The sequence below is a fragment of the Aethina tumida genome, chromosome 4 (assembly GCF_024364675.1).
Source record: "Aethina tumida isolate Nest 87 chromosome 4, icAetTumi1.1, whole genome shotgun sequence".
In the NCBI taxonomy this organism is placed as follows: Eukaryota; Metazoa; Arthropoda; class Insecta; order Coleoptera; family Nitidulidae; genus Aethina; species Aethina tumida.
Genome location: NC_065438.1, coordinates 17,057,749 through 17,085,071, shown reverse-complemented (window position 1 = coordinate 17,085,071; position 27,323 = coordinate 17,057,749). Strand labels below are relative to the sequence as shown.

The window sequence follows — 27,323 nt, the reverse complement described above, 5'->3', positions numbered from 1 at the left end:
TTGTTGTAGTTAATTTTTCTAGACCATTTAAATTCAGTATTTGCTGACTAGTATTATTAATGGATTAAATCTTTCCTTCGATCAATATCAATGTTAAGGTCAAATCATTTAAACTTTTTTACAAATTGTTAAAATAAATAAAAAACTGCTCATTCGAATGTTTATTTAATTACACACTACATGTTACACTTTTATCTTAAATATTTTTGAGGAAGTCTCCATTAAATTGAATTAAAACCAGCTCATAAGATACGATGGCTCCAGCTATCTGTAACAGACAGTTATATTAAGAACAACTTAACAAAATGCCATCCACCTTTAGGATTAAACTTTTGGTGACAATGAAAAAACTTCTCCCAGTTAAAGCAATATCAGTTGATCCAATCTGAAGAATCAACCTTTCAATCTGAAAACAATTTTAAAATATCTTTCAAAAACGTTCAAACTGCACTTACTTCCTGGTTGTATATCTTATCTGAGACCTTATTGAGTACCTCCAAAGGTTTCCTCCCTTCCTCATGAATTTCAGCACCATAAAGACATACAAAAAATGTTCTAAGAATGACAAAGGCAAATGAAAAATAAAAGTAAGCCCTTTCTAAATTATTCTTGATGGGCCTCAAGCTGTTGAACAACTGTAGGAGTATAAAAATTAGATTAGTGGAGAATGAAAACAGCACCAGCAAGTCCAGTTTATTGTTCATAACTCTACACAGCTTGCTAACTCGGTTATAATCTTCTCTCAGAGCCCTCCAAACGTGCACAGCTTCAATCTGAATCAGTTATTAGATAATAATTGTACTTTTACCCAACTTACTTCAGCTTTTGCTGCGTTCTTTATCTTCTCTGTAACATGTTTGAGCACGTTGGTCATTGCCTTGCACATGATGATCAGAAATACGTGGATGAAAGTCCAGGAAAAGGTCAATTGAGTGTCAACTGTCTAAAAACAAATACATTGGCATTAATCTTGATATTTTTTAGATGTTTTACCAAATTAATAATGTCTGACAAAATGCCACCTTTGGAGATCTTGAAGGCACTGGACTGAGGCAAATACTTAAAGAACGAAGCTAGGTTAATGTACTCGAAACCGTCACATTCCATGACATTAACCAGGCCTACGATCTTTGCTAAAATGTGTTCGAGGATGGCAATTGTCATAAAGATGATCAAAACCCTATTTGTGTCGTTTTGTAAATGTATTATCCATTTGCAGGTCTTCATTTGTCTCTCAACGCAGGACCACTTTTCCATTAAACACCTCCATCTTTTGGCAAGGTTAATGAAGAGCAAACAACTAATAGCTCCGATAATACGAAATAAAAGTCCGTTGTGAGACTGTGACGTATTTAGGCCCTGAATCGTCGTCACAAAGCAACAAATACAAAAGGTTAAGATGGAGTAAGCGAATCTCCAAGAGAGATATTTGAGTTTAAGATCTTTTGGTTCCAGAGTAACGCCTGACACGGGGAAGAACCCAAAAATTTGGGCCAGGATTAGTGGAACTTTAAGACATCTTTGAACAGTAATTATGAATCTTTTTTGAGGTCTGGTTGTATTTTTAAAAGCTTTCAACACTACACTGTTACGAATCATTTTGTAAAATATTCTGTTGCACTGTTGGGTATTGATTTAATTTGGTAAATTGTTTCTATTCCCATACAAACTAAAGAAAATATTCATCGAACGCTCTTTTATTTACTGTGTCATACAAAAATATTATGGTAAAGTGTATTAAATGTTACCTTTAGTAATGATCTGGATGAGACGTCAAAATTGAACTTTTGAAATGCATACAAATGTCCATGTTTTACATAAGGGTTGATGGCTCTAAACTATTACTTAAACAAAATACATCAACATTTACATCGATTATCAAATTTAGTGAATGTAGAACTGAAAAATGTGTCATTAACAATGTCAGTAATTTTAAGTTATAACTAAGCTGGAACATATTTTAAACTACTTAGCATGTTAATGTTAATATTTCAGACAGATCAATATCAATATTAAGGTCAAATTATTTTTTAAAATTGTAAAAATAAATAAAAAACTAGTAATTTGAATGTTTGTTTAATGATACACTACAATTACGTTTGTAATTATGTAGAACAGACTACACTTTTATCTGAAATGTTTTTGAGGAAATCCTCATTAAATTGGATTAAAACCAATTCATAAGATACGATGGCCCCAGCGATCTGTAACAGACAATTGTATTAAAAATAAAAGAACAAAATAACATCCACCTTTAAGATTAAACTTTTGGTGACAATGAAAAAACTTCTGCCAGTTAAAGCAATATCAGTTGTTCCAATCTGTAGAATCAACCTTTCAATCTGAAATACGTTTAGTCACAAAATACCTTTCTAAAACGGTCAAACTGAACTCACTTCCTGGTTGTATATCTTATCTGAGACCTTATTGAGTACCTCCAAAGGTCTCCTCCCTTCCTCATAAATTTCTGCACCATAAAGACACACAAAAACAGCCCTGAGGATAACAAAAGCAAATGAATAATAGAAGTAAACTCTTTCTAAATTATTCTTCATCGGCCTCAAACTGTTGAACAATTGTAACAGTATAAAAATTAAATTTGTGGAGAACGAAAACAGCACCAGCAAGTCCAGTTTATTGTTCATAACTCTGCATAGCCTGCTAACTCGATTATAGTCTTCTCTCAGAGTCCTCCAAACGTGTTCAGCTTCAATCTGAGTCAGTTATTAGATGGTAATTTTACTTTTACCCAACTTACTTCAGCTTTTGCTGCGTTCTTGATCTTTTCTGTAACTTGTTTAAGCACGTTAGTCATTGCCTTGCACATGATGATCAGGAACACGTGGACGAAAGTCCAGGAGAAGGTCAATTGAGTGTCAACTATCTAAAAATAAATACGTGGGGTTTATTTTTAATGTTTTATAGGTGTTTTACCAAATTAATAATGTCTGATAGAATGCCACGTCTGAAGATGTTGAAGGCACTCGACTGAGGCAAATACTTAAAGAACGAAGCTAGGTTGATATATTCAAAACCGTCACACTCCATGACACTAATCAGGCCGAGGATCTTTGCTAAAATATGCTCGAGGGTGGCGAAAATTGTGGAGATGATCAAAAGCCTTTTCGTATCTTTTTGTAAGTGTATAATCCATCTGCAGTTCTTCATTTGCCTCTCAATACACGACCACTCTTCCATTAAGCACTTCCATCGTTTGGCAAGGATAATAAAGAGTAAACAACTAACGGTTCCGATAATACGAAATAATAGTCCGTTGTGGAAATTATTAAAACCGTACTTTGATATATTTAAGCCCTGCACCGTCACCACAAAGCAACAAACACAAAACGTCAAGATGGAGTAGGCGAATCTCCAAGAGAGACAATTGAGCTTAATATCTTTTGGTTCCAGACTAACGCCTGACACGGGGAAGAACCCAAAAATTTGGACCAGGATTAGTGGAACTTTAAGGCACCTTTGAACAGTAATTGTCAATCTTTTTTGAGGTAGAATCATTTTGTAAAATATTCTGATGCACTGATGGGTATTGATTTAATCAGTAAATTGTTTCTTTTCCCACACAAACTAAAGAAAATATTCATCGAACGCTCTTTTATTTACTAGGTCATACATAAATATTATTCTAAAAATGTTAAATGTTACCTTTAGTAGTAATCCGAAGGAGACGTCAAAATTGAACTCTTGAAATACATACGAATGTCCATGTTTCACATAATAGGTGATAGCTTCAAATGTATTACCTACACAAGATACAGCTACATTTAAATCAATTATTAGATGTAGTGAATGTAGAACTGAAAAGTGAACTATTAACTACGTCAGTGATTTTAAGTTATAACTTACCCAGTGAGTAAAGGGAGAATATTATTAAAAATCTATGGAGGTGCAATTTGGATTCGTTTTTCATGTACACATCAACCTTGTGCCACTCTTTCATAAAGTCTGGCCACTCCATGGCCAATTTGAAGAATATAATGCTTATGGTGCAACCAAACAATCTATATAATAAAGTATCTGCCTCGAATATATTTATGCCCTTGTCAAACACCTTTTGAACCTGGATTACTGAAACAAAAAGTCCCCCAAAAAACGTCAAGGTACAATAGAGAACCCTCCAAGACCAGACTGTAAATCTCAACGACCCAACTGAACTGAAAATATAAGAAACTGGAAAGTAACCGAAAACTTGAGCTGCAAAAATAATATATGCGACGTTTTTATGCAAAGACTTGAAGTGTGGTCTTCCAGACATAGCTGTGGAGTGAAATATTGATTAAATGATGTTTTACCAAAAATAAACACTGTTAAGTTGTTTATTTTTATTACTGAAAGCTACATCTATTATGGGCATGGTGTCTATCTTACAATTAAGTTAAATTGAACAAAAATCAATTCGTAGGTCATTATAGCACCGGCGATCTGAAATGTAACAGTTCAGCTGAAATAAATTCACAATTTAATTGTGTACCTTCAAAAGCAACGATCTTCTTATCACAAATAGGTGTTTTCCCGTTAGACAGGGTGGATCACATGTTACTTCAGTAATAAGCCTCTGAATCTGAAATTGAACCTTTGGTACTTTGGGGGTGATTTGGTATTTTTAAACTATTTACTTCTGTGTTGTAAATATCGTTGGGTATGTTGTGTAAAATGTCGGAAGTCTCTTTGGCATCACTGTCGACTGTGGCAGCAAACATCAGTACGCTGCAGGTACGACAAATCAGGAACCCAAAGGAATATGCAAAGTAGACCAGTTCTAAAGTCTTTTTAAATTGCGATGACCTAAAATGTACTGTTAAGAATTTGGGTACAGAATCAAAAAAAGTACCTACAGCATAGTTTGTAAAAGTTGCTGAAGAATTACGAACAGGTTATTGGAGAACGAAAGGAAAACCATGTTGCCAAAAGTTCTATCGATATTTTTGCACAAAATATTTAATCTGTGATAATCATTACGAATTATTTTCCAATTAACTACGCATTTGTTCTAAAACAGCTGATTAAACTTGTTGTTATTAATTGGGTTTATTTACACGTTACTTTTTGCTGTATCATGAATTTAATTTTGGCTATGATTTGTTGGAATCTGATCGAAATGCAGATGCTTATGATTATAATGAAGAGGTCCAAGTAGTTCCATATGAGGGTGTTGGTGAAATTGAAGCACTGAAGCAAGTTGAATTTAATTTAAATGAAAACTTTGTGTTGTCAATTTATTACCAGCCATACTATGGCAGTTGGAATGTTGTAAGGAATTACCAGGAACACATGCTCAAATATGGCACGACAGAAATTATTTAAATTATTGACAAATCCTGAATGGGGTGAATAATAGGTAATTGTACAAATAAACAATCCATGTTCCACTAAAAAGGACACCACAAAAGTTTTAAACTATCTATGGGAATAAACTGTAACATACCAACTGCCCCAAGTAATAAAGTGGAAGTAATTACGATGAATTTCATCTTTAAATTCTTAGGGAACTCGTAGTCAGCCATGCTGAAATCGATTTGAGTCCAAGCTTTCATAAGCTTAGGCCAAACCATGGCAAGCTTAATGAAACATATCACAGCTATAATGCAACTTAAAAAATATATAAATACGGCTGAAATTCATTAGGATAAACTTCAATTTATTACTCGTAAATAATTAACTCACCAAAAAGTTTAAAGGCAAAACTTAAATGTGCTATTTTATACAAAAAAAAGCAGACGTTTAACAAAGAAACCATCAAGAAAGCGAAGGATGCAACTGCCCTCTTCGACCTCCAAGTAAACTTAAATTTTTCCGGATCATTACTTGAAATTCCGGATATTGGAAAAATGAAAAAGCACTGGCCTAAGATGATTATAAATCGAAGACATTCGTTGGTTGTTTTGACTTCCATTATTTAAATTTGTATAAGTTTTCAAACATTTTATATATTGCTTCCTGGTTTTTGATTAACTTTTACGACTGGCTCTGTAAACTTTGCTTCGTTAAGCTTTTTCATGACTACACACATAATTTTGTTGTTGTTCTACTCGATGTGTACCTATGCAAGGTTATAAATTAAGATCTGGCAAAACTATAACGTTACTTAAACAAACGTAATAGTATCATAAAGATTAATCACAAATCAATATTCTCTGTGTGCCTATTAACAATTTAGTAAAAAGTACATTGTAATTGGCCAGTTATTACGCCAGCTGAATATTTAATGTTTGGTTGGTTGCTGTAAAAAAATAATTTATTGAAAACATGAAAATAACAGATTGGAACAGAACTAAACAATAACATATAAAAAATAATAATTTATTCAAAAATTAATATTAATTTAGAAATTTACATTAATTTAAATCAAATATTTTATTTTTTTACTTAATATTAATAAGTTATATTAAATTAAATATTTTATTATTTCTTATTTTAAAATTTCTTATCTAAATTAATTTAAGTTAAATATTTTAATTTAAATAAAATATTTTAATTTAAATTAAATGTTATATATTTTTTAATTATTAAATAATTATTTTTTTTTAATTTAAATTTAAATATTTTCTAAATTTAAATGAAATATTTTATTTTTTAATTTTAAATTAAATGTTTATTTTGTTTTAAATTAAATTACATTAAATTTTATAATTCTTTTAATTTTGAATTAAATATATTTTATATATTTTTTAATTTTTAATTACGAATTAAAATTTATATTAAATATTTTATTTTTTCACTTTAAAATTAAATATTTTTTAATTTAAATTAATTTTGAATTAAATATTTTAATTTAAATTAAATATGTTATATGTAATATATTTTAAAACTTAAATTAAATATTTTATTTTTTTATTATAAAATAAACTATTTATTATTTTAAAATATAAATGAAATATTTTATTTTTTAATTTTAAATTACATATTTTATTATATTTTTATTTTTAAAGTAAATATTTTATATTTTTTTAATAATTATTAAATAAATTATTTATTTTTTTTTAAATTAAGTTAAATATTTTAATTTTTGACTTTAAAATTAAATATTTTTTAATTTAAATAAAATATTTTATTATTTTTTAATTTTAAATGAAATATTTATATTGTTTTAAATTTAATCACAATAAATATTGTAATTATTTTAATTTTGAATTATTATTATTATTTTTTAAAATTCAAATTTATTTTTTAATATATATATATATGTATATATATATATATATATATATATATATATATATATATATATATTAAATATATTAATTTAAATTAAAATTTATAAATTTTTTAAAATTTAAATTAAATATTATATTTTTTTTAAATTTAAATTAAGTTAAATATTTTTTAAAATTTAAATTTATTATTTTTTAATTGTTAATTTTTCATTTTCATTCAATTCAAGTTAAATATTTTATTTTTTACTTTAAGATTAAATATTTAATTATTTTTTAATTTTAAATGAAATATTTTATTTTCTTAATTTTACATTAAATGTTTATTTTATTTTAAATTAAATTACATTAAATATAATTCTTTTAATTTTAAATTTAAATATAAATATTTTAATTTTAATTATGAATTAAATAATTTATTAGTTTTTTAATTTTAAATTAAATATTTTATTTTTTTATTTAAATTAAATATTTTATACATATATTTTTTAAAATTTTTTATTATAAAATAAATTAATTATTATTTTAAAATTTAAATGAAATTTTATTTTTTAATTTTAAATTAAATATTTTATAAAATTTAAATTATGTTAAATATTTTTTAAAATTTAAATTTATTTAATTTTTTAATTATTAAATAAATTATTTATTTTTTAATTTAAGTTAGATATTTTATTTTTTTACTTTAAAATTATTTTTTTGTTAATTAAAACTAAATATTTTTTTTTAATTTTATTTTGTTTAAAAATAATTTGTATAAAATATTTTTTGCATATATTTATAAAACATCTAAAATTATTTGAAGTAACTGTGAGCTTTTTGTCTTCTTAAGGACAAAAACATAGTTTCCATTGTTATTTTTATGGTTTCAAATAAAAAAATAATGTAAACAAAAATAATTTATTCAACACGAAAATAAAATAAACAAACTTAAACAATAACTCAAACAAAAATAAAAATTTATTCTAAATTTAATATCAACTTAAGACACATTCTGTTTATAAAATATATAAAATTAAAGGAACACATATATATCTAAATTGTATCGACAGTAAACCGCAGCTTTGAAACATTATGTTCCAACGAACCAAATAAAATTTTGAATAAAAATATTTCCCTTTAACATTTTAAACTTCCGTGATTACCATTTTTTAAAATTTATTGGGTAAAGAATTAAATTTGACTTCAAAAGGACAAAATCTCATTTACCATTTTATTTACGACGTATCTATAATTTTGATGCTCCAAATCTACGGTTCAGTGGGCAATTTAAACAACTTATTTAATGGCGTCTAATTAAAACGTGCATTTTAATCGTCCTCAGTAACCGACAATTCAAATTTGTAACCTTTTCCTATGAATTCGATGGCCTTGTTGAACCTAATTTTGCTGCGCCAATCAGACTTGCACTTCCTGAAGAAGCCACACGTGCCATTAAACTTCACCGCAACCCTGTGTCCCTTTTCTAAACTAATCTTGTATTTGTAGGTGCTCCTGGGGTTGTACATCTCGTACAGCGCCAAATGCAAACAATTCTTGGTGAGCTTCATGATGAACACGAAGTACGTGTCGCACAACTTGGCTACCGCCAACATATCCTTCGATTTGGTGCAGGCAGCCCTCAACAAGAAGTCCGGGCACGACCACAGCTTGTGAGACTTCTTCACCATGTGCTTCTCGAACTCCTTCTTGTTCCCCGACCAATTGCAATTCGGAAAAGGGCAAATCGCCCTGTAATACGTGCAGCTATCCTCGTGCACCCCGATAAGCTGTCCCTTGGCGCTGAAACTGCACTCGTACTTGCAAGGAAAGGTGATCTTCTCGAACATGTTCTCCAGCGTGTAGTTTCTTCCTTGGCTCTTGCCCTTCTTGCACAGCGCACACACTGATATTTTGCTGAAGCAGTCCTCGCAGAAGTTGTGGCCGTTCACGCACATGTGTATCGGGGGGCGCATCAACTCGAGGCACACCGGACATTCGAAGTCCGACATCAAAGCCACGTCCAGCTTGTTCTGAAACAAACAACAAATCGGTTAATTCTATTCGACAACAATGAAATAAAACCTGTAGGTGTTACGCAATGCATTAGTCTGATTGGAAACATTGTGTTTCCAATTATGTACACATCTTTTATTCATATCCGACGGTTAATTCTCATGTTTATGTTTATCTGGTGCGTTATGTGATTCAATACGTGATTGTTGGTCGATAAAATGCTGTCTGTGTTTGTTCTGTGGCAGTTATTAATAACATTTACTTGCGGTGGTTTGCAATACGGTGGTATAAAGATGTACGAGTGTGCTGGAGTCAGGCCAAACACGTGTAAGCCCATTCCGTCCGGAGGCAAACACTTACTTTTGGAACCAGACATAAAAATTATAACTAAGGACATGGTTAACGATAGCGTTGACGTAAGGGACATAATTGGCACCCCCAGGTCCATAGAAGAAATCGAAAAGGGTTGCTTCGAAGGACTGCCGAAGCTGAAGAGGATCTGGCTGGGGGGGCAAAACTTCAAAATCATCCCACACGGCATCTTCAACGGTTTACCACTCGAATACTTATACTTGGCCGCCAACGACATAGCCATAATCGAAACTGAGGCGTTCCAAGGGAGGAACCTCAAGAGATTGTTCCTGGACAAGAACCAGTTAAGCCACTTCGACCCGAACTGGTTTGGAGGAGACACGGTGGAAAGCCTGATCGCCCTGTACGTTCACCACAACAACATTCGGTTCATCAACAGGAAGGCGTTTCACCAGTTCCCCAGACTGGAGAAAATCGACTTCAGCTTCAACCAAATCGAATACATATCAGACGATATTTTCAATCATACCGTCAAAATACTCGAGTTCGACTTGTCGTTCAATCGTCTGAAAGTTTTGGCATCCCACTCGTTTCACGGGTTGAAAAAGGTTGAGTTTTTCAGTGTTTCTTTTAATTATTTGGTGAATATAGACAATTATATATTGGATGATGTACTTTTTGAGACGATGAGCGTCCATCCGAATTTGTGGTCGTGTCCGTGTTTGACGGAGTTTGAAAATGTGATGTTCCGGAAGAACATCACCAGCATTTCGGCTGATGACGTTATACAATCTCAGGAGTACACGTTCAAAAACCAGATGCAGATTAATATTAATGAGTTTTCGGATTTGATTTGTTGCAATTTTAGGGATAATTGTAGCAGTGAATATTCCAGCGACTTTAATGATTTTGAAATGATTTTGAATAACACATACAATAGTTTAATAATTAAGTGTCGGTTTGATGAGGACTGTAACGTTGGTATGTTGTGTAAATCTGGATATTGTTGGGCTTTAATACGTAGAATTGATTTTAATTTATTGGATCAAGAATATTTTGGATGGTATTGGTATTAATTGACTGAACATTAGGTCTATATGTATGTTAAAATAAGTTAATAAATAGTTACTCCAAATGTGACGTTTTAATTTCTCTGAGACTTTGAGACATGACGTTCCAGAAGAATATCATAGGCATTTTGGTCTGTAGAATTGATTTTAATTAATTGGTATTAATCGATTAATACTAAAAGTCTTACACTACCCTATAAATGATGAATGGGTTCTATAAAAACAAGACCTCAAAGAGGACGTTCTAGGGTGGAAAATATCAGTCAAGGGAGGTACATAGTCTAAACACTGAGAAATAGATCTAGGAGACCTTTAAGAGACCTAGTTTATTAGATACATATCAACAAGGTTGGAATAAACCAATTTTTATCAAAATTGGCTTTTTCTCAATGGTGGAATATTCCTTTTTTGGTCGAAGGGGGGATAGGGTTGGTGAGAGATGACTTCTGGAAAAAAGAAGTGCACAGCAACGACTTGATATTGTTAGTGAACTGATTCGATATGAGAATGGAAGTGTCAAATTTTGGGGTGGAATCAAGTATGGAAGAAGTGTTCCATATTCCTGTCACAATAGCTGAATGAATTTACATACATCTAATAATTCGACAATGATCCACATCGAATCTAAGAGGTCAGGGACATTCTTGAAGAAGGTGGAATTGAAAGAATGAAGTGGTCACCACTTTTTCCGGATATAAACCCAATTGAAACATTTGGGGATACTTATCTAGATTAATTTGTCGCCGTTTAAATCCACTTGTGAGTATTTCAGACCTACTACAGGCTAAAGTAGAGAAAAAGAATTTATTGATAATCTAATCTAATAATTTGTTTCGATGTTAAGGAAACTTGTACCAATTAACCTTCGAGAAACTACTAATTTTGAAGAAATTTTGAATATTATGATACAGTTTATAAATATTAAGTGTCAATTTGATGAAGAACTAATGTTGATATGTTGTGTACATTTGGACATTACTGAACTTTAATATGTAGAATGATATTAATTAATTGCACCAAAAATATTTTGACTATGTATTAATCGATTAATATTTAATTTCAAAAGTCTTACACTAACCTATAAATCATGAATGGGTTCTATAAATATTAAACCACAAAAGGGAAGTTCAAGGGTGGCAAATATCAGCCAAGAGAAGTCTGAACAGTTATAAGAAATAGGGAGGAGTCATTATCGATCTAGAAGACCTTCAAGAGATTTAAGCTATTAGACACATCATCATCAAGGTTGGGATGGATCCATATTCATCAAAATTGGCCTTTTCCTCAATAGTAGAATATTCTTTTTTTCGGTGGAAGAGAGAATAGGGTTCGTGACAGATGAGAAATATGGATGGAATCATGTATGTATGTATGTATGGAAGAAGAACTGCTTTGGTACATGTTCCTGTCACAATAGCTGGATGTTGATGATGAAGATATTCTATTACTATTTTTTTTATCTTAATTATTCTCTATTATATAAATGTTAAAACTATTTAGGGGTTCTTTTACAGATATATATTATAGCTAGAAACTGATTGTATAAGCATCAATTTGATGAAAATTGCAGCATGGGCATGTTGTGTAAATCTGGCACTGCGACTAATTGACTATATAATTGAATAAATATAGATTATTTATTAAAATAAGTCCACCACCATTTTAATGCCTACGAATTACTGTTAAACAGAATATGAAAAAATACATTATCCCACCATTTGTATGTTCAGTGGAATTTCGATTACGATCGTTGTGATTGATACGTAAACATAATTATCCCTTTTAATCAATATGGTAGTAAAAATGGAATTAAACCAAAAAACGTAAACACGGGTGCAGGGTATTTTTCCAAGTCCAGCTTACGTGATATTTAAGTTTTATTAATAGTTTAGTTCCACTGGAAACATGTCAAAGAAAAAGTTATTGTTGGACAACAGTTTCCACCACGCCATGTTGTTCCCTTTGCTTTTGTCGCAGTACTTCAGTTTGTTTCCGTTAAGTGGGGTTTCAAGTTTGGATCACAACAGGCTGGAGTTTAAGTGGATGTCGTGGAGGATTTTGTATCCTTGCGTGGCAATTATGGGAAGTTTGGTTCATGTATATGCACAACTTATGAGGATGATCAACGTTGATTTCAATATTACCGAATTAAGTACTGGTTTCAATTCAACAATTAGACAATTACTGAAAAATATTTGTTTGTAGCTTCCTTCGTCTTTCAAACGACGAGTTTAGCTGGCCTGATACTGTTTCTTAAGCTGTCCAAGGAATGGCCGGACTTTGTGAAGGAGTGGCACTTGTTAGAAAGCATCATGAAGCATTACGACCTGACTGATATGAATTTGAGAAAACACATTAAAATTATTTTGATTACAATTTTAACATTGGCAGCAGGTAAAATAACAGCAACAATTATTCAAAATGATGGACTTTACGTGTGTTTAATTCTAGTGGAACATTTTCTTCTAACTTACATCCATTTGAAAAAAGCGTTTAGTATACACCAAAGTGTTAGTGAGTCATTCCGTCTCTATTATGTTTATAATTATTCAACGATTTTCCTAATTTTACCCTACAACATTTGGACAGGAGTTTTTTTTGAGGTATATTATTAAAATTTGTTTAATATAGTACAAGTAAGTCATTTTTAGGTGATTAATTTAGTTAGCACCTTCATGTGGACATATCTGGATGTCTTCATTATGTTAGTAAGTGTGGCTTTGTCATTTAAGTTGAAGCTCATCTCAAGGCGAGTAAATAAACTAAGAACATTAAAGGTAAACATTTCACACAATTATAAACACCTGGTGGTATAACATGACATTTTTTAGATAAACGATGTTACCTTGTGGAAAAACGTAAGAGAAGATTATGTGAGAGTTTGTGAATTAAATGCCTTAGTAAATGAGAAGCTTTCATACATCATTATTGTCTCGTTTTCTGCAAACTTGTATTTTGTGCTGGTGCAACTCTTCTCCAGTCTCAGAACCATGGACAATAGACTTGAGAGGATTTATTTTTATATTTCTTTTGGCCTTCTAATATTGAGGATTATATGCGTTTGCATCTTTGGAGGGAATGTATTCGACAGATACAAAGAAATGTTCCCGGTGTTAAACGCCTGTCCCTCCAATATTTATAACACAGAGGTATTAATTGAGAAATATACATAAAATAAATTTTAACAATTTTTTTTTTTAGATTGAAAGGTTTTTGTTCAATATTAATTCTTGGGAGATCGCCATTTCGGGACGGAATTTTTTTACAGTGACTCGTACATTAATTTTAAAGGTTGGGCCAAGTTGAATGTTATTTTGTTTTATGAATTTTAAATGTTTTAGATTGCTGGAGCGATCGTCACATATGAATTGGTTTTATTACAATTTACTACTCAAGGCAATTAATTAGAAAAATAATGTAGCATATAATATGAAGAAGACTCTTTGAATGTTTTCTGTGTTTTTTAGATTTTAGGAAAATATATTTTTCAAAATTAAAAATATAATGTTCCAATGTAATGATGCTTAGGCCGGAATTCTATTCAAGGACTGCTTCAGTTTATTCATCAATTTTCAAAATTTAGTAACTAAAAAAAATTCAGTCAGTAAACTTTGATAATTTTTGGAAAATAATTTTTCACAATAAAAATTTGAATTTCTAAAGTGATTAATATTAGATCTGATTTCGATTAAATAATTAGAAAAAATGTTTTAGTTGCTTTCTTTAGTTAATTAGTACATTTTGACAGATTTTGGGAAAAAATATTTTTCAAAATTGAATATACGATGTTCTACTGTTGTTTTAGGTCTAAAATCAATCTGATGACTTAAACATATGTTTTCAATATTTTGTTTAGTTTTTTGGAAATTTAATAAATTTTTGGATATTATATTTTTGAAAATTGAGAAAATTATATTCCAACATTTTAGGCCTAACTCTAATTTAAGAACGGAAATAAATATTTTCGGTGTTTCTTTAAATTTTGTAGTAAATTTTGACATATTTTTGAAAAATATATGATATTTTCACAATTTAAAATATGAATTTAAAGTCTGAAATAAATATTTTCGGTTTTCTTTAATTTTTAGTAAATCTAGAACAAACAATTTCTGTGTTTTCTTTAAATTTTTAGTAAATTTTAATAAATTTTTGGATAATATTTTTCAAAAATTTTTCAAAATTGAGAATATAATGTTCCAATATAACATTTTAGGTCTAAATCCAACGTAAGGAGTAAAATAAATATTTTTTTTAAATTTCTGGTAAATTTTGGTAGATTGGAGAAATTCAAAATTTAAAACATTTCTGAAAAATGTATTTTTTGAAATTAAAAATATTTTAACATTAATATATTAATATTTTTGGTCTGAATCCAATTTAAGATCTAGAACAAATATTTTCAGTGAATTCTGAGTTTCCGGAGTTTTCTTTACTTATTTAATATTAATAAATTTTCAGTTTTTAAATAATATATTTTTCAAAATTGAGAAAATGTTTCAATGTAACATTTTAGGCCTAAACCCAATTTAAGGACTGTAATAAATATTTTCGGTGTTTTCTTTAAATTTTTAATATATTTTGATAGATTTTTGAAAAATGTATTTTTTGAAATTAAGAATATAATGGTCCAATGTAATATTTTTGATCTGAATCCGATTTAAGAAGTAGAACAAATAATTTCGGCGTTTTCTTTAAATTTTTAGTAAATTCTGAGATAGATTTTTGAAAAATGTCATATTCAAAATTTAAAATATAATATTCCAATGTAATAATTTAGATTACAATTCAATTCGGGGATTATAAAAAATATTTTCGGAGTTTTCTTAAGTTAGTTATTTAACAAATGATAATCAATTTTTAAAAACTATAAATTTTCAGTAAATTTTGATAGATTTTTGAAAAGTGTATTTTTCAAAATTGAAGGTATAATGTTTTCAAACAATGTTTTAGGTCAGAATAAGATTTGAGGACAGGAACAAATATTTTCGATGTTTTCTTTAATTATTTAGAAAATTTTTATATATTTTTGGAAAATTTATTTTTCAAAATTTTTAAATATTAAGTTCCATTTAACGTTTTAAGGCATAATTCGGTTCGGATACTGCAAAAAATATTTTCAGTGATTTTTTAAATATATTTAGTATCATTTTATATCTGAACTCGAACAATGTTTTAAGTGTTTTCGTTTATTACTTAGAAAAGTTTTATACATTTTTGGAAAATTTGATATTTTCAAGATCACATATTTAAAAGTAAAATATTGAATTTTCTCTTTTACAAATTATAAAATAATCATAACGTAGTGTTGTAAAAAGTTCCTCCCACACTGATAACTACTTTAAGAACCACCAACAATTCACAACAAACTTTATGTTGTAAAAATATTAATCTCTAAATACATATTTTTGAAGGTATATATAATTTTTTAATAATAAACTCAGAAAAAATTTAATAGAATTAAATAAGGAATAAAAATACCTTTTTAAATGATTTATCACAAGAACACCATTTCCATTTTTAAGAAAATAGTTGAAAGTGCCTGTATGGGATTGGGTAATTTGGCAAATGTCAACTTTATACCAAAATATAGTCAATATTGTGTTCAATTCTAAAATTATCAGGGGAAGAGTGTTTTATAAAAACTCCTACATCAACATATTATGTAAATTTGTCAATGAGCATAAAACTTATAATACTTCACTGAACGTTTTAAGTAATGTTTAGAAGAAGTAAGTAAAAAATTGATCAAAATGTACCGCACTTTTATTTAACAAAGCCATCAAGTTATGAATGGCTCACTGATAACATACATTAGAGTAGTCTTTGTGAGGGTGAAATTACATTTACGATTGTTGTGATTGGTGCTAATTTACTACCAAGCATATTTATGTTTTTTAATCAATATAGTATTAAAAATTAAAGAAAACAAGTGATAAAAATGTGTTTTCACCACACCACACACTAAAAACACAAACAAGGTAACAAAGTATTGAAAAATAATAATACTTTAACCAGTGAGGGTCTGAAAAATTTATGGAAAACATGAAAACAAAGGCGTTATCGCCTGACAATAATTTTCACAACGCAATGATGTTTCCTCTACATTTGTCGCAATATTTCACCCTGTTTCCGATAACCGGTGTCTCCAAACCCACCGACGTTTATTTAAAGTTTAGCTGGAAATCTTGGAGGATTTTGTATCCTTCAGTAATAATAACAGGGAGTCTGTTTTATATATACGCGGAACTCGCCAAGATGATTAAGGTTACCTTCAACATATTCGAATTAAGTACGATGTTCAAAAGTAATGAACATTCATTTGTTAGATTCATTAGATTCTTTGGTGTTTCAGTCTTCATGTACGGTCGGATTGATTCTATTTCACAAATTGTCTAAGGACTGGTCGGACTTTGTAAAAGAATGGCACGTGTTAGAACACATCATGAAGGACTACGATTATAGTGACATGAACTTGAGGAAGCACCTTAAAGTCATCTCGATTACGATTCTATCATTGGCGGCAGGTAAGACCACAACGGTGCACAATTAATGAATTCATGTGTGTTTATTTATAGTGGAGCACGTTTTGATCATTACTTTTAATCTTAAAACGTCGTTTGATATACATTCAAATATTGGAGAAGCATTACACCATTATTTTGCTATTACTTCTTATTCACATGTTTTCCGAATTTTGCCCTATAACATTGGCATCGGATTTTATTTCCAGGTAATTTAGTTTAGTAAAAATTGGTAAACATTTTGAAAAATTCATTTTCAGTTGACTAATCTGGTTAGCACCTTCTTGTGGACCTACTTGGATGTGTTCATTATGTTAGTAAGTGTGGCTTTGTCCTACAAATTGAAACTAATCTCCAAGAAAGTAGATAAGCTCAGAATCTCAAAGGTAAGCAATATTTTGATCTGGAAGAGAGTAAGAGAAGACTACATCAGAGTTTGTAAACTAAGTGAAATGGTAAATGACAAAATTGCACCCTTTATTATCATCTCATTTTCTACAAATTTATATTTCGTGCTAGTACAACTGTTCTCCAGTCTCAGAACTATGGAATATACTCTAGAAAGGATTTACCTTTATATATCTTTTGGTCTTTTAATATTGAGGATTGTGTGCGTGTGCATCTTCGGTGGCAACGTCTTCGACAGATACAAAGAATTGTTGCCCATTTTAAACGAATGTTCGTCCAATATTTATAACACAGAGGTATGCAATTAAGAAAATGTGCCAATCAAAAGTACAACAATAATTTTTTTAGATTAAACGCTTTCTGTTACATATCGAATCTTGGGAAATAGCAATTTCGGGACGACACTTCTTTACGGTGACCCGGGCCTTAATTTTGAAGGTTGTGTTAAGTTGATTTTATTTCTTGTCACGTATTTTAAATGTTTCAGATTGCTGGAGCCATAGTCACGTACGAACTGGTTTTAATTCAGTTTACTCAAGTTGAGTAAGATAAAACATTATGTTGATTATAAAAAGAGTTTCTAAAGAAATTGGGGAGCAGATGGAGCTCATCCACAGTAGTGAAGAAAATATAAATAAGATTTTCGTCTTGAAAAAAACACAGGTCCTCAAATTTAAGTTATGTTTCTTCATATTTCTTTAACGTTTAGTCCAGTAGGGTTAAAAATCACTTTAACTTTATACAAACATTAAAACTCTTTAAAATGGCTGTAATAATCAAAATTGATTAAAAATACCTTTTTTATTCTAATTGTGTAAAATGTATGAAAAGCTTAATAGTTTTAAAAATTATTCAGTGGGGTAGAAAATAGGACGACAAAAAGAAGAGATTCCCCAAGAATTTATGCTACTGTATCATTATTATAAAAGTTTATTACTCTGAATTGTATTTTAGTTAAGGAAATATGAAGACAATTTTGAAATTTAAATTTGAGGGACTGTATTTTCTTCAGGAGAAACTTTCAATCAATAATTAATAGTTGGACATGTTCTTCCTGACCCCAAAATTGTGATCACCCATTTTAGAAACACTTTATTCAATAAGTATCAGTTTGATGTAAAGTAAAAAGATTGACATGTATAAATAAATAAAATAAATATTTAAAATGTATCGTAATTTTATTTACAGTCATTATTGTAAATAGCATATTGATAACACACATTAGAGTCTTTGTACAGAAATTACATACTATACGATTGTTGTGATTGGTACTAATTTACCAGTTACTAAACATATTTGTTCTTTTTAATCAATATAGTATTAAACATTAAACAAAACAACTATTAAAAATGAGTTTCCATCACAAAACAAACTTAAAACATAAACATGGGAACTAAATTTTAAAAAAATGATCTTTAAGTTATAATTAAGGATATCAAGGAATGGTTTAGTCGTTAGAAAATTTACAGAAAACATGGAAACAAGAACTGATAACAATTTTAGCAATGCCATGAAATTTCCGATTTCACTGGCCCAATATTTCAGCTTATTTCCAGGGTCGTTTAACTGGAAATCTTGGAGGATTTTGTATCATTTTGTGGTAATAATGGGAACCCTAATTTATGTTCTCACAGAACTGTTTAAGATGGTTAAGGTAACTTTCACCATTTATGAACTAAGTATGAGCACAAATTTATCAAAGTGAACATTTATTAAATAAATAATTTTAAGGTTCCTTAGTTTTTGGCTCTTCATGTTTAATCAGCATGATTTTATTTCTGAAGCTATCCAACCAGTGGTCGGATTTTGTAAATGAGTGGCACTTGTTGGAGAACACCATGAAGGACTATGATTTTAGTGACATGAACTTGAGGAAGCGCCTCAAGACCATCTCCATTACAATTTTATCAATAGCAGCAGGTAAAATCACAATAAAACAAATTTAATGAACTAATACGAGTTAAATTATAGTGGAACACATTTTGGTTATTGCCTTTAATCTTAAATCGTCGTTTGATATACATTCAACTGTCGGAGAAGCTTTACATCATCATTTCGCCGTCAATTCTTTTTCCCATGTTTTCCTAGTTTTACCCTACAACATTTGGTTCGGACTTTATTTCCAGGTAAATTATTTAAAATTGTTAAATATTTTGCAAAAGTCGTTTTTAGTTGACCGGTTTTGTTAGCACCTTTGTGTGGACGTACTTGGACGTATTCATTATGTTAGTAAGCGTGGCTTTATCCTATAAATTAAAATTAATCTCAAAGAGAGTGGATAATCTCAGAATAACAAAGGTAAATATATTAATAATTTAAAATAAATACTTAGTGAAACAAAATAATTGAAGGTAAACGATATTTTGGTATGGAAAAAAGTGAGAGAAGACTATATAAGGGTTTGTAATTTAAGTGAAATGGTAAATGCTAAAATTTCACCCTTTATTGTTGTCTCATTTTCTACAAATTTATATTTTGTACTGCTACAAATTTTCTCTAGTCTTCGTTCAGTGGAATATGCTCTTCAAAAGGTTTACTTTTATATTTCTTTTTGGCTTTTATTGTTGAGGATTATATGCATCTGCATCTTTGGCGGAAATGTGTACGACAGATACAAAGAAATCTTGTCCACTTTAAGTGGATGTTCGTCCACCATTTATAACTCAGAGGTATAATTAAGAAAAGAACGTTAATAATAAATATTATCCATTAATTTTAGATTGAACGGTTTGTGTTCCATATAACTACTTGGGAGATTGCACTTTCGGGACAGAATTTCTTTACAGTAACACGTTCACTAATTTTGAAGGTTGTATAAGGGATTATTCTACTACTGTTGTTATTCTTAAATATTTATTTCAGATTGCTGGAGCCATAGTCACATATGAATTGATTTTACTACAGTTTGCTAAAGTAGAATAACTTTAAAAATATTATTTTAAATACACAAAAAAATAATGTAGCGCATAAATCAAATAATCTGTATTTTTTTAATTTAGAGTCCTGAATTTTATGAGGAATCATTGAAATATAATTAATTAATTTTTATTATGTAAATCTTAGTTTTAAAAAATACTCACAACCGGACCAAGGTTTAAGAAAAAAAAAACAAGTTTTGAAATTTGAATTTGGGAGGTGTATTTTGTTCAGGAGAAACTTAAAAAAAAATTTATTCATTATGGAACGCTTTCTAATCCGCCCCAAATTTAAACTACCTATCTTTGTATCTTTGTAAAAATGCTACAGTCTATAAATAGGCACGGAAGTTTTGTGTATTACCGCTATTGTTACACAGATGTCTCTGTTTCGTCAACCAATAATAATTTAAAAAACAGAATTTCTGTATATTTAAACTACCCAAAATTACTTTTGAAACGACACATTCTGAATATTTGTATTTTCTTTTATTACAAAAGACTCGGCACTTTCTTACACTACTAATATAAAAATATCACTGAAATATATAGTTTTAATTTAAAAAACTGACGTAAATATAATTATATTAATAATATAAAGATATCACTGAAATATATAGTTTTATTAATTATCATGAAGTTTAATAGTTTTAAGAAAATATTCAGTGTCGTGGAAAATAGGGCGAGAAACGGAGGAAAAATGCTACATAGTTTCTGTAAATAGGCACGGGAGTTTTGTGTATTACCGCTATTATTACACAGATGCCTCTGTTTCGTTAACAATAACTTAATTGGAAAAACAGAATTTTTGAGTATTTAAACAACACAAAATTAAATTGAAACGACCCATTCTGAATATTTGTATTTTCTTTTACGACCGAAGACTCAGCGCTTTCTTACACTCCTAATATAAAAATATCACTGAAATATATAGTTTTAATTTAAAAAAGTGTCGTGAATATCATATTAATAATACAAAGATATTAAATATATATATAGTTTTATTAATTATTATTATTATAAAAAGTTTAACAGTTTTAAAAAATATTCAGTGGCGAGGAAAATAGGGCGAGAAACAAAGGAGAAAATGCTACATAATTTCTGTAAATAGGCACGGAAGTTTTATGTATTACCGCTATTACTACACAGATGCCTCTGTTTAGTTAATAATAACATAATTGGAAAAATAGAATTTCCGAGTCTTTAAACAACATAAAATTACATTTAAAACGACACATTCTGAATGTTTGAATTTTATTTTACGATACAAGAGAGTTCTGAACGTCCATACACTACTAATAAAAAGATATCACCTTAACAACAAGTCTATTATTTGTAGATATCTTGATAAAGTTTAAGAATTATATGAATATGTATATTAATTACACATAATATATTGTAATTCTTTCTTTATCAATACCTATCCTAGTCCTATTAATATTTATATTTATTGCATAAATGCGACATAGTCTCCCTAAATAGGCGCCGAAAACTTTGTGGTTTGCCGCTACTACAGCACAGATGCCTCTGACTCATTGACCTATGACATAACTGGAAAAACATAACCTCCGGGTACATAAACAACACAAAATGAATTTTGAAACGATACATTTTGAAAAAATATGCAGAACTTGCCTTTCAGAGAATACAGATATGAGATCTGTATTCAGCACAGACGACTCAAATGGAGATTGTAAGAGTTTGTATGAAATGCTGACATCCTGTACCACTGTACAAGTATTGTTAATTCAACAAGACAATAATACCCAATAAATGTGTCCAACTTTTAGGTATTTGAAAACGATGGGTTACCTCATCGAGTTTGTCTACAATGTGTTAATGAACTCAACAGAGCTTTTTGTTTTAAACAAATGTGTGAGAAATCTGATAACACATTAAGGGAATTGTTCCTAAGACCCATACAAGCGTCTTTTTTGCAACTGAAACCGATATTAATGGGCGCTGAAATGTCACAATCTGACGTACAATTACACGTAGACACCCTGACTGTTGACTTTGCCAATGCTAACACTCAAGAACCAGATAGTTCAAACCTCGAGCTGGTGCAAATAGATGGGACACATCATATTGAGGATGAAAATGTTCCTCTACAAGTGCACAACACCTACGAGTTTATTGACAGCTTCAGTGCAATAGTTGATCAGGATCAACCATTAGTGAAGGCTGAAGTTCTCCAATTGGATCAAGATGTGGGTGTCAAGTTGTTTGATAAAATTGAAGTTATTGATAATATTTTGGAGTACAAGGATGAAAATTATTTCAGTGAATATGTTGAAAATGACACTGTTTTAGCTGATAATGTTACTCAAATACCGGAAGATGATTTATCAGTTGCTAACGCCGAGATCAAAGTGTGCAGCTTTGCCAAAGAAACTGAAGCAGAAGAGTCCCTTCTTCAACCTAGTTTACTTTGTGAGGAGTGTGCTGAGTGTTTCCCTAGTGAATCTGATTTGAAGGTTTTATTTCAAAATAATAACACTGTTTGTTATTTAAATGTCGGGTTTTAGGCCCACACAAAAACTCACAGACAGATTCAAATCAAGAGGCACATTTGTAAAGAGTGTCAGATGAGTTTTTCAAGTACCAGTACACTTTGCAGGCATGTCAGAGTAAGTTACATTGAATTACTGAAGTCACATATAATAAAAAGTTTTTATTAGTCACACCATACAGGGACAAAAAGGCACCATTGCCCACAATGCAGCAAATCTTTCGCCAGATCCGACGATTTGACAAGGCACATAAGGACGCACACAGGGGAAAAACCGTTTGCCTGCCAACTATGTTCGAAGTCATTCGCTCAGTCTTTCCGACTACTGGAGCACGTGCGGGCCCACAAGGGCGAGAAATCCTTTGTGTGTCCCACTTGCGGCAAGGCGTTCTGCAGATACACCAGTTTTAAGGCCCACACAAAAATCCACTCAGGCATTAAAACTCATACTTGTGGTGTGTGCGGAAAAAAGTAAGTTATAGCCCTATTACTCCAGTTTTTGTTAATGTTAAATCTTCCAGATTGTGTGGTTCAGGTTCGCTGGCGATACACATGAAAACCCACACTGGCCAGAGGGACCACGTCTGTCCGTACTGTCAAAGAGGCTTTACGACCCCCAGCAACTTAAATATACACATAAGGACGCACACGGGAGAAAAGCCCTACGTGTGTGACACATGTGGAAAAGGATTTCCTGACCCATCGAGATTAACAGTGCACAGTCGAAGCCACACTGGGGAAAAGCCCTACGTTTGCCTCACCTGTGGCAGAGGTTGTGTGAGCTCGTCACAACTGAAAAAACACCTGAGGATACACACGGGGGAAAAACCATATTTGTGCAAGCTCTGTACAAAATCATTCCCCAGAAGTGAAGATTTGAAGATACACATTAAAACGCATTCAGGTTTCAGTTATTAGTTTTTATTGTGTTAATTAATATTATTTTGATTGACTTTCTAGGTGACAGAAGTCATATTTGTGAGGTGTGCAATAAAGGGTTTTATCAAGCCTCGACTTTGAAAGTACACATGCGAATACACACTGGAGAAAAGCCCTATGAGTGTAAATATTGTAGTGAAACATTTTCTCAAACAGGACCACTGTCTATTCATTTAAAAAAATGTCAAATGAAAACATCCAATTAGTAACACATAAAATATCCCGAGCTTATAACTAGTAGTACAAATCAAGTGTATGATCTAAGTTGTAGTTCTGAATGAGTGTGGTGAAACTATAACACATTTTTGTTGGTACCACAGAAAACATGCTACATTTGTGATGTGAAATGACTGAAGTATATCTGACAGAATTATACATAGTATGTTGAAAGGAATTTGTATGAAAAATATAATAAATATAATTTTAAGTTAACTTACCATTTTTTTAAATCCTTTCGGAGGCATCTTTATGACGAAATTAGTTGAAATTCGTTAGACAATTCTTGTTGTTTGAATCCTGCCACTTCTCCGACGTCCTTTGACTTGCGTATTAATAATGACAGGCTTGCAACTATTGAAAACTAACTTCCAATTTGCAATACATAATTTGAACGTAAGCACTGTTGCCGTAGTTACAAAATGTATAAAAACAAATGAATAAAGCACACTTTAATATTTATTTATTAATAACACTGAATTATTATGTACAGATTATTATTACATTTTTTTCTTTAACTAAACCCATAAGATTACTATAAGAGTTTTCTTGTTATAATTTGTTTAATTACAAATAATTAAAATTAATTGTTGTAGACTTGAATTGACAAATTAAAATGGAAAATAATGGACCCATGATTAACGTATTCATTAACACATTTGAATATTCATGTGATAAAAGTAAAAAATTTAATAAAAGCTGCGTTGCCGGTGTGAATACAATTGACATAACACACACATAACCTCCAATGTACATATAAACAATTAAAATGACGTTCGAAACGAATTTCGAAAAAATATGTAGAACGTGCCTTTCGGAGAGCACCACCATGAAGTCCGTGTTCAGCATAGACGACTCCGTTGGGGAGTCCGTGCGCTTGTACGAAATGCTTACCTCCTGCACTTCTGTACAGGTATTCGGTTAACGCCTTCGCAATACGCCGATAAAACGACTTTGCTAACTTGCAGGTGTTCGAAAACGACGGTTTACCGAGCCAAGTTTGCTTGCAATGCGTCCACTACATCACCAGAGCCTTTTACTTTAAGCAATTGTGTGAGCGGTCTGATCAAACACTGAGGGAGATTTTCATTAGGCAGTTAAAACCGATTGTAATGGGGGCGGAAATGATACAACCTGAGACGCAACCACTTATAGTTAACTTGACTCAGTCTGGAGTTCAAGACGCCAACTCATCATACATTAAAACAGTTCCAATAGAAAAGAATGAAAGAAATGTGACACCTGTGGAAGTAGTTGAAACTGCTAATGAGATGAGTGTGACTCCAAAAATACTGGATAGTAGTCCTTGTGACTTTGATAGTAGCTTTATTTCTGATGAAGTTGAGCAGGATCTGCCACTTGAGAGTAAAACACCAAATCAGGCACTTGTGAAAAGTGAAATTTACCAACTGAAACAAAATGTTGCTGTAAAATTGTTTGAGAAGGTTGAAATGGTTGATGTTATAGAATACAAAAAGAATGAAGATGAGTATCAATATGATCAGGATGTTCCAGAAGGTTAAATTGATCAGGAAGTTTGGTCTAATTAGTTTAAAATTGTCTGGTTTTAGCCGATGAAGATTGTCCTGAACCTGTTCTATCAGAAATACCAGATAGTGACACATCAACTCTTAATGCAGACATCAAAGTGTGCAGCTTTGCTAAAGAAGTTGAGGAAGAAGATGAAACTAAGCAACCTATATTCCCCTGTGAGAAATGTACCCAATGTTTTACTCAAGAATCTGATTTACAGGTACAATTTTAATCAATAATACTTCTGAAGTGCTTATATCTGTTTTCAGGTTCATGAGAAAACACACAAAAAGTCTGAAGATAAGAGACACATTTGTAAAGTGTGTCAAATGGTCTTTGCAAGTGCAAGCACACTTTGCCGACATGTAAAGGTAAGTTTTCATTTAATATTTCATACATTCTAATTATATAAATTATTTTAGTCACATGGAGGTGCCAAGAGACATTTGTGCACAGAATGTGGTAAGGGCTTTTCAAGGTCTGATGATCTAACAAGACACATAAGAACACACACAGGAGAAAGGCCATTTTCCTGTAAATTATGTTCAAAGTCGTTTGCCCAATCGTTTCGACTCTTGGAGCACATCCGGGCGCACAAGGGGGAGAAATCATTCGTCTGTCCAACTTGCGGAAAGGCGTTTTGTCGATACACCAGTTTTAGGGTGCACATGAAGATTCACACTGGCGTTAAGACACACACCTGTAATTTATGTGGAAAAAAGTAAATGATAATTTTATTGTTTTACATTAAAATAATGAATAAATGGCTTGCAGACTATGTGGTTCGGGTTCCTTGGCAATACACATGAAAACTCACACTGGACTGAAAGACCACATCTGTCCATATTGTGGAAAAGGCTTCACAACCCCCAGCAATTTAAATATACACAAAAGAACACACACAGGAGAAAGACCGTATGTGTGTAACACATGTGGAAAAGGTTTTCCAGACCCGTCCAGGTTAACAGTCCACAGTAGATGTCACACTGGAGAAAAACCCTACGTTTGTAAAGTATGCAACAGAGGTTGTGTAAGTTCGTCACAATTAAAGAAGCACATGAGAATACACACAGGAGAGAAGCCTTATTCATGCACACTTTGTCCAAAAACGTTTCCTAGGAGTGAAGATTTGAAAATTCACATTAAAACACATTTGGGTATGTCATTTCTGATTTAAAAGCATTGGTAAAAATTTGGTTAATTTTTAGGTGATAGGAGTCATATTTGTGGGTTCTGCAATAAAGGATTTTATCAGACTTCGACTTTGAAAGTACATATGAGAATACATACTGGAGAGAAACCATATGAATGTAAATATTGTCATGAAGCATTCTCACAAACAGGTCCATTATCAAATCATATAAAGAAGTATCACAATAAAGTTGCTAAAGTAACTACCACATCAACCAATGCATAACACAAAGAATTGAAACAAAAACAGATTTTTAGAGATGAATGATCATTCAAAATCCTGTTATTAAGTATGGATTTTAGTACTATGTAATATGATGAGTTTGTGAAGTACTTTTAAATGAGTAGATGGTATTTATTATTTGTAATTTTAAATGACTGACTAAAGAATATGTATTAATTTTACACAAATTATGTTGATCAAAATTTGTATAAATATATTACGAATATAATTTGATATATACACTAATTGTGTTATTTATTAAAATATTCAATTCCGAAAAATTCCAATAAATTTTTAAAAAATTTTTCCAATAAAATTT

General features: G+C 30.8%; 5 protein-coding genes across 5 annotated transcripts; 1 reads left to right on the top strand and 4 right to left on the bottom strand.

Moving 5' to 3' along the window:
- Positions 1-182: 182 nt before the first annotated feature.
- LOC109600280 (gustatory receptor for sugar taste 64f-like) lies at positions 183-1,227 on the bottom strand. The gene is made up of 5 exons (XM_049966434.1): positions 994-1,227; positions 818-943; positions 456-773; positions 317-406; positions 183-268 (listed from the first exon to the last, which is right to left on the bottom strand). Exons 1-5 carry the CDS (start codon positions 1,225-1,227, stop codon positions 197-199), a joined length of 840 nt encoding a protein of 279 aa, XP_049822391.1. The 3' UTR covers positions 183-196.
- An 878-nt stretch (positions 1,228-2,105) lies between these two features.
- Positions 2,106-3,198, bottom strand: LOC126265345 (gustatory receptor 5a for trehalose-like). Its single transcript, XM_049966433.1, has 5 exons — positions 2,935-3,198; positions 2,759-2,884; positions 2,397-2,714; positions 2,253-2,342; positions 2,106-2,204 (listed from the first exon to the last, which is right to left on the bottom strand). Exons 1-5 carry the CDS (start codon positions 3,196-3,198, stop codon positions 2,106-2,108), a joined length of 897 nt encoding a protein of 298 aa, XP_049822390.1.
- A 1,361-nt stretch (positions 3,199-4,559) lies between these two features.
- On the bottom strand, positions 4,560-5,911 carry LOC126265344 (gustatory receptor for sugar taste 64a-like). The gene is given in 4 exon segments (XM_049966432.1): positions 4,560-4,803; positions 4,854-4,873; positions 5,062-5,336; positions 5,824-5,911. Coding segments are annotated over 4 exon segments (627 nt in total).
- Positions 5,912-8,111: 2,200 nt separating this feature from the next.
- On the bottom strand, positions 8,112-24,463 carry LOC109600279 (E3 ubiquitin-protein ligase TRIM69-like). The gene is made up of 2 exons (XM_049966359.1): positions 24,279-24,463; positions 8,112-9,181 (listed from the first exon to the last, which is right to left on the bottom strand). The coding sequence occupies exons 1-2, from the start codon at positions 24,303-24,305 to the stop codon at positions 8,480-8,482; spliced, it is 729 nt and encodes a 242-aa protein (XP_049822316.1). The 5' UTR covers positions 24,306-24,463; the 3' UTR covers positions 8,112-8,479.
- LOC109600276 (zinc finger protein 271) lies at positions 21,965-27,250 on the top strand. The gene is made up of 9 exons (XM_049966360.1): positions 21,965-22,127; positions 22,181-22,867; positions 22,919-23,020; positions 23,072-23,373; positions 23,424-23,806; positions 23,863-23,976; positions 26,047-26,311; positions 26,365-26,747; positions 26,799-27,250. Exons 1-9 carry the CDS (start codon positions 21,981-21,983, stop codon positions 27,005-27,007), a joined length of 2,592 nt encoding a protein of 863 aa, XP_049822317.1. The 5' UTR covers positions 21,965-21,980; the 3' UTR covers positions 27,008-27,250.
- Positions 27,251-27,323: the final 73 nt, after the last annotated feature.

Coding starts and splice junctions, on each gene's coding strand:
- LOC109600279 (XM_049966359.1), bottom strand. CDS start 24,305: ATGCCTCCGAAAGGATTTAAAAAAATG. Junction 9,182..24,278: donor CGAAAGGATTTAAAAAAATG/GTAAGTTAACTT, acceptor TGTTTGTTTCAG/AACAAGCTGGACGTGGCTTT.
- LOC109600276 (XM_049966360.1), top strand. CDS start 21,981: ATGAATTTTGAAACGATACATTTTGAAAAAATATGCAGAACTTGCCTT. Junction 22,128..22,180: donor CATCCTGTACCACTGTACAA/GTATTGTTAATT, acceptor TCCAACTTTTAG/GTATTTGAAAACGATGGGTT. Junction 26,312..26,364: donor TGTAATTTATGTGGAAAAAA/GTAAATGATAAT, acceptor AATGGCTTGCAG/ACTATGTGGTTCGGGTTCCT.
- LOC109600280 (XM_049966434.1), bottom strand. CDS start 1,227: ATGAAGACCTGCAAATGGATAATACATTTACAAAACGACACAAATAGG. Junction 774..817: donor AGAACGCAGCAAAAGCTGAA/GTAAGTTGGGTA, acceptor TAACTGATTCAG/ATTGAAGCTGTGCACGTTTG. Junction 407..455: donor ATAAGATATACAACCAGGAA/GTAAGTGCAGTT, acceptor AATTGTTTTCAG/ATTGAAAGGTTGATTCTTCA.
- LOC126265345 (XM_049966433.1), bottom strand. CDS start 3,198: ATGGAAGAGTGGTCGTGTATTGAGAGGCAAATGAAGAACTGCAGATGG. Junction 2,715..2,758: donor AGAACGCAGCAAAAGCTGAA/GTAAGTTGGGTA, acceptor TAACTGACTCAG/ATTGAAGCTGAACACGTTTG. Junction 2,205..2,252: donor CCAAAAGTTTAATCTTAAAG/GTGGATGTTATT, acceptor TGTCTGTTACAG/ATCGCTGGGGCCATCGTATC.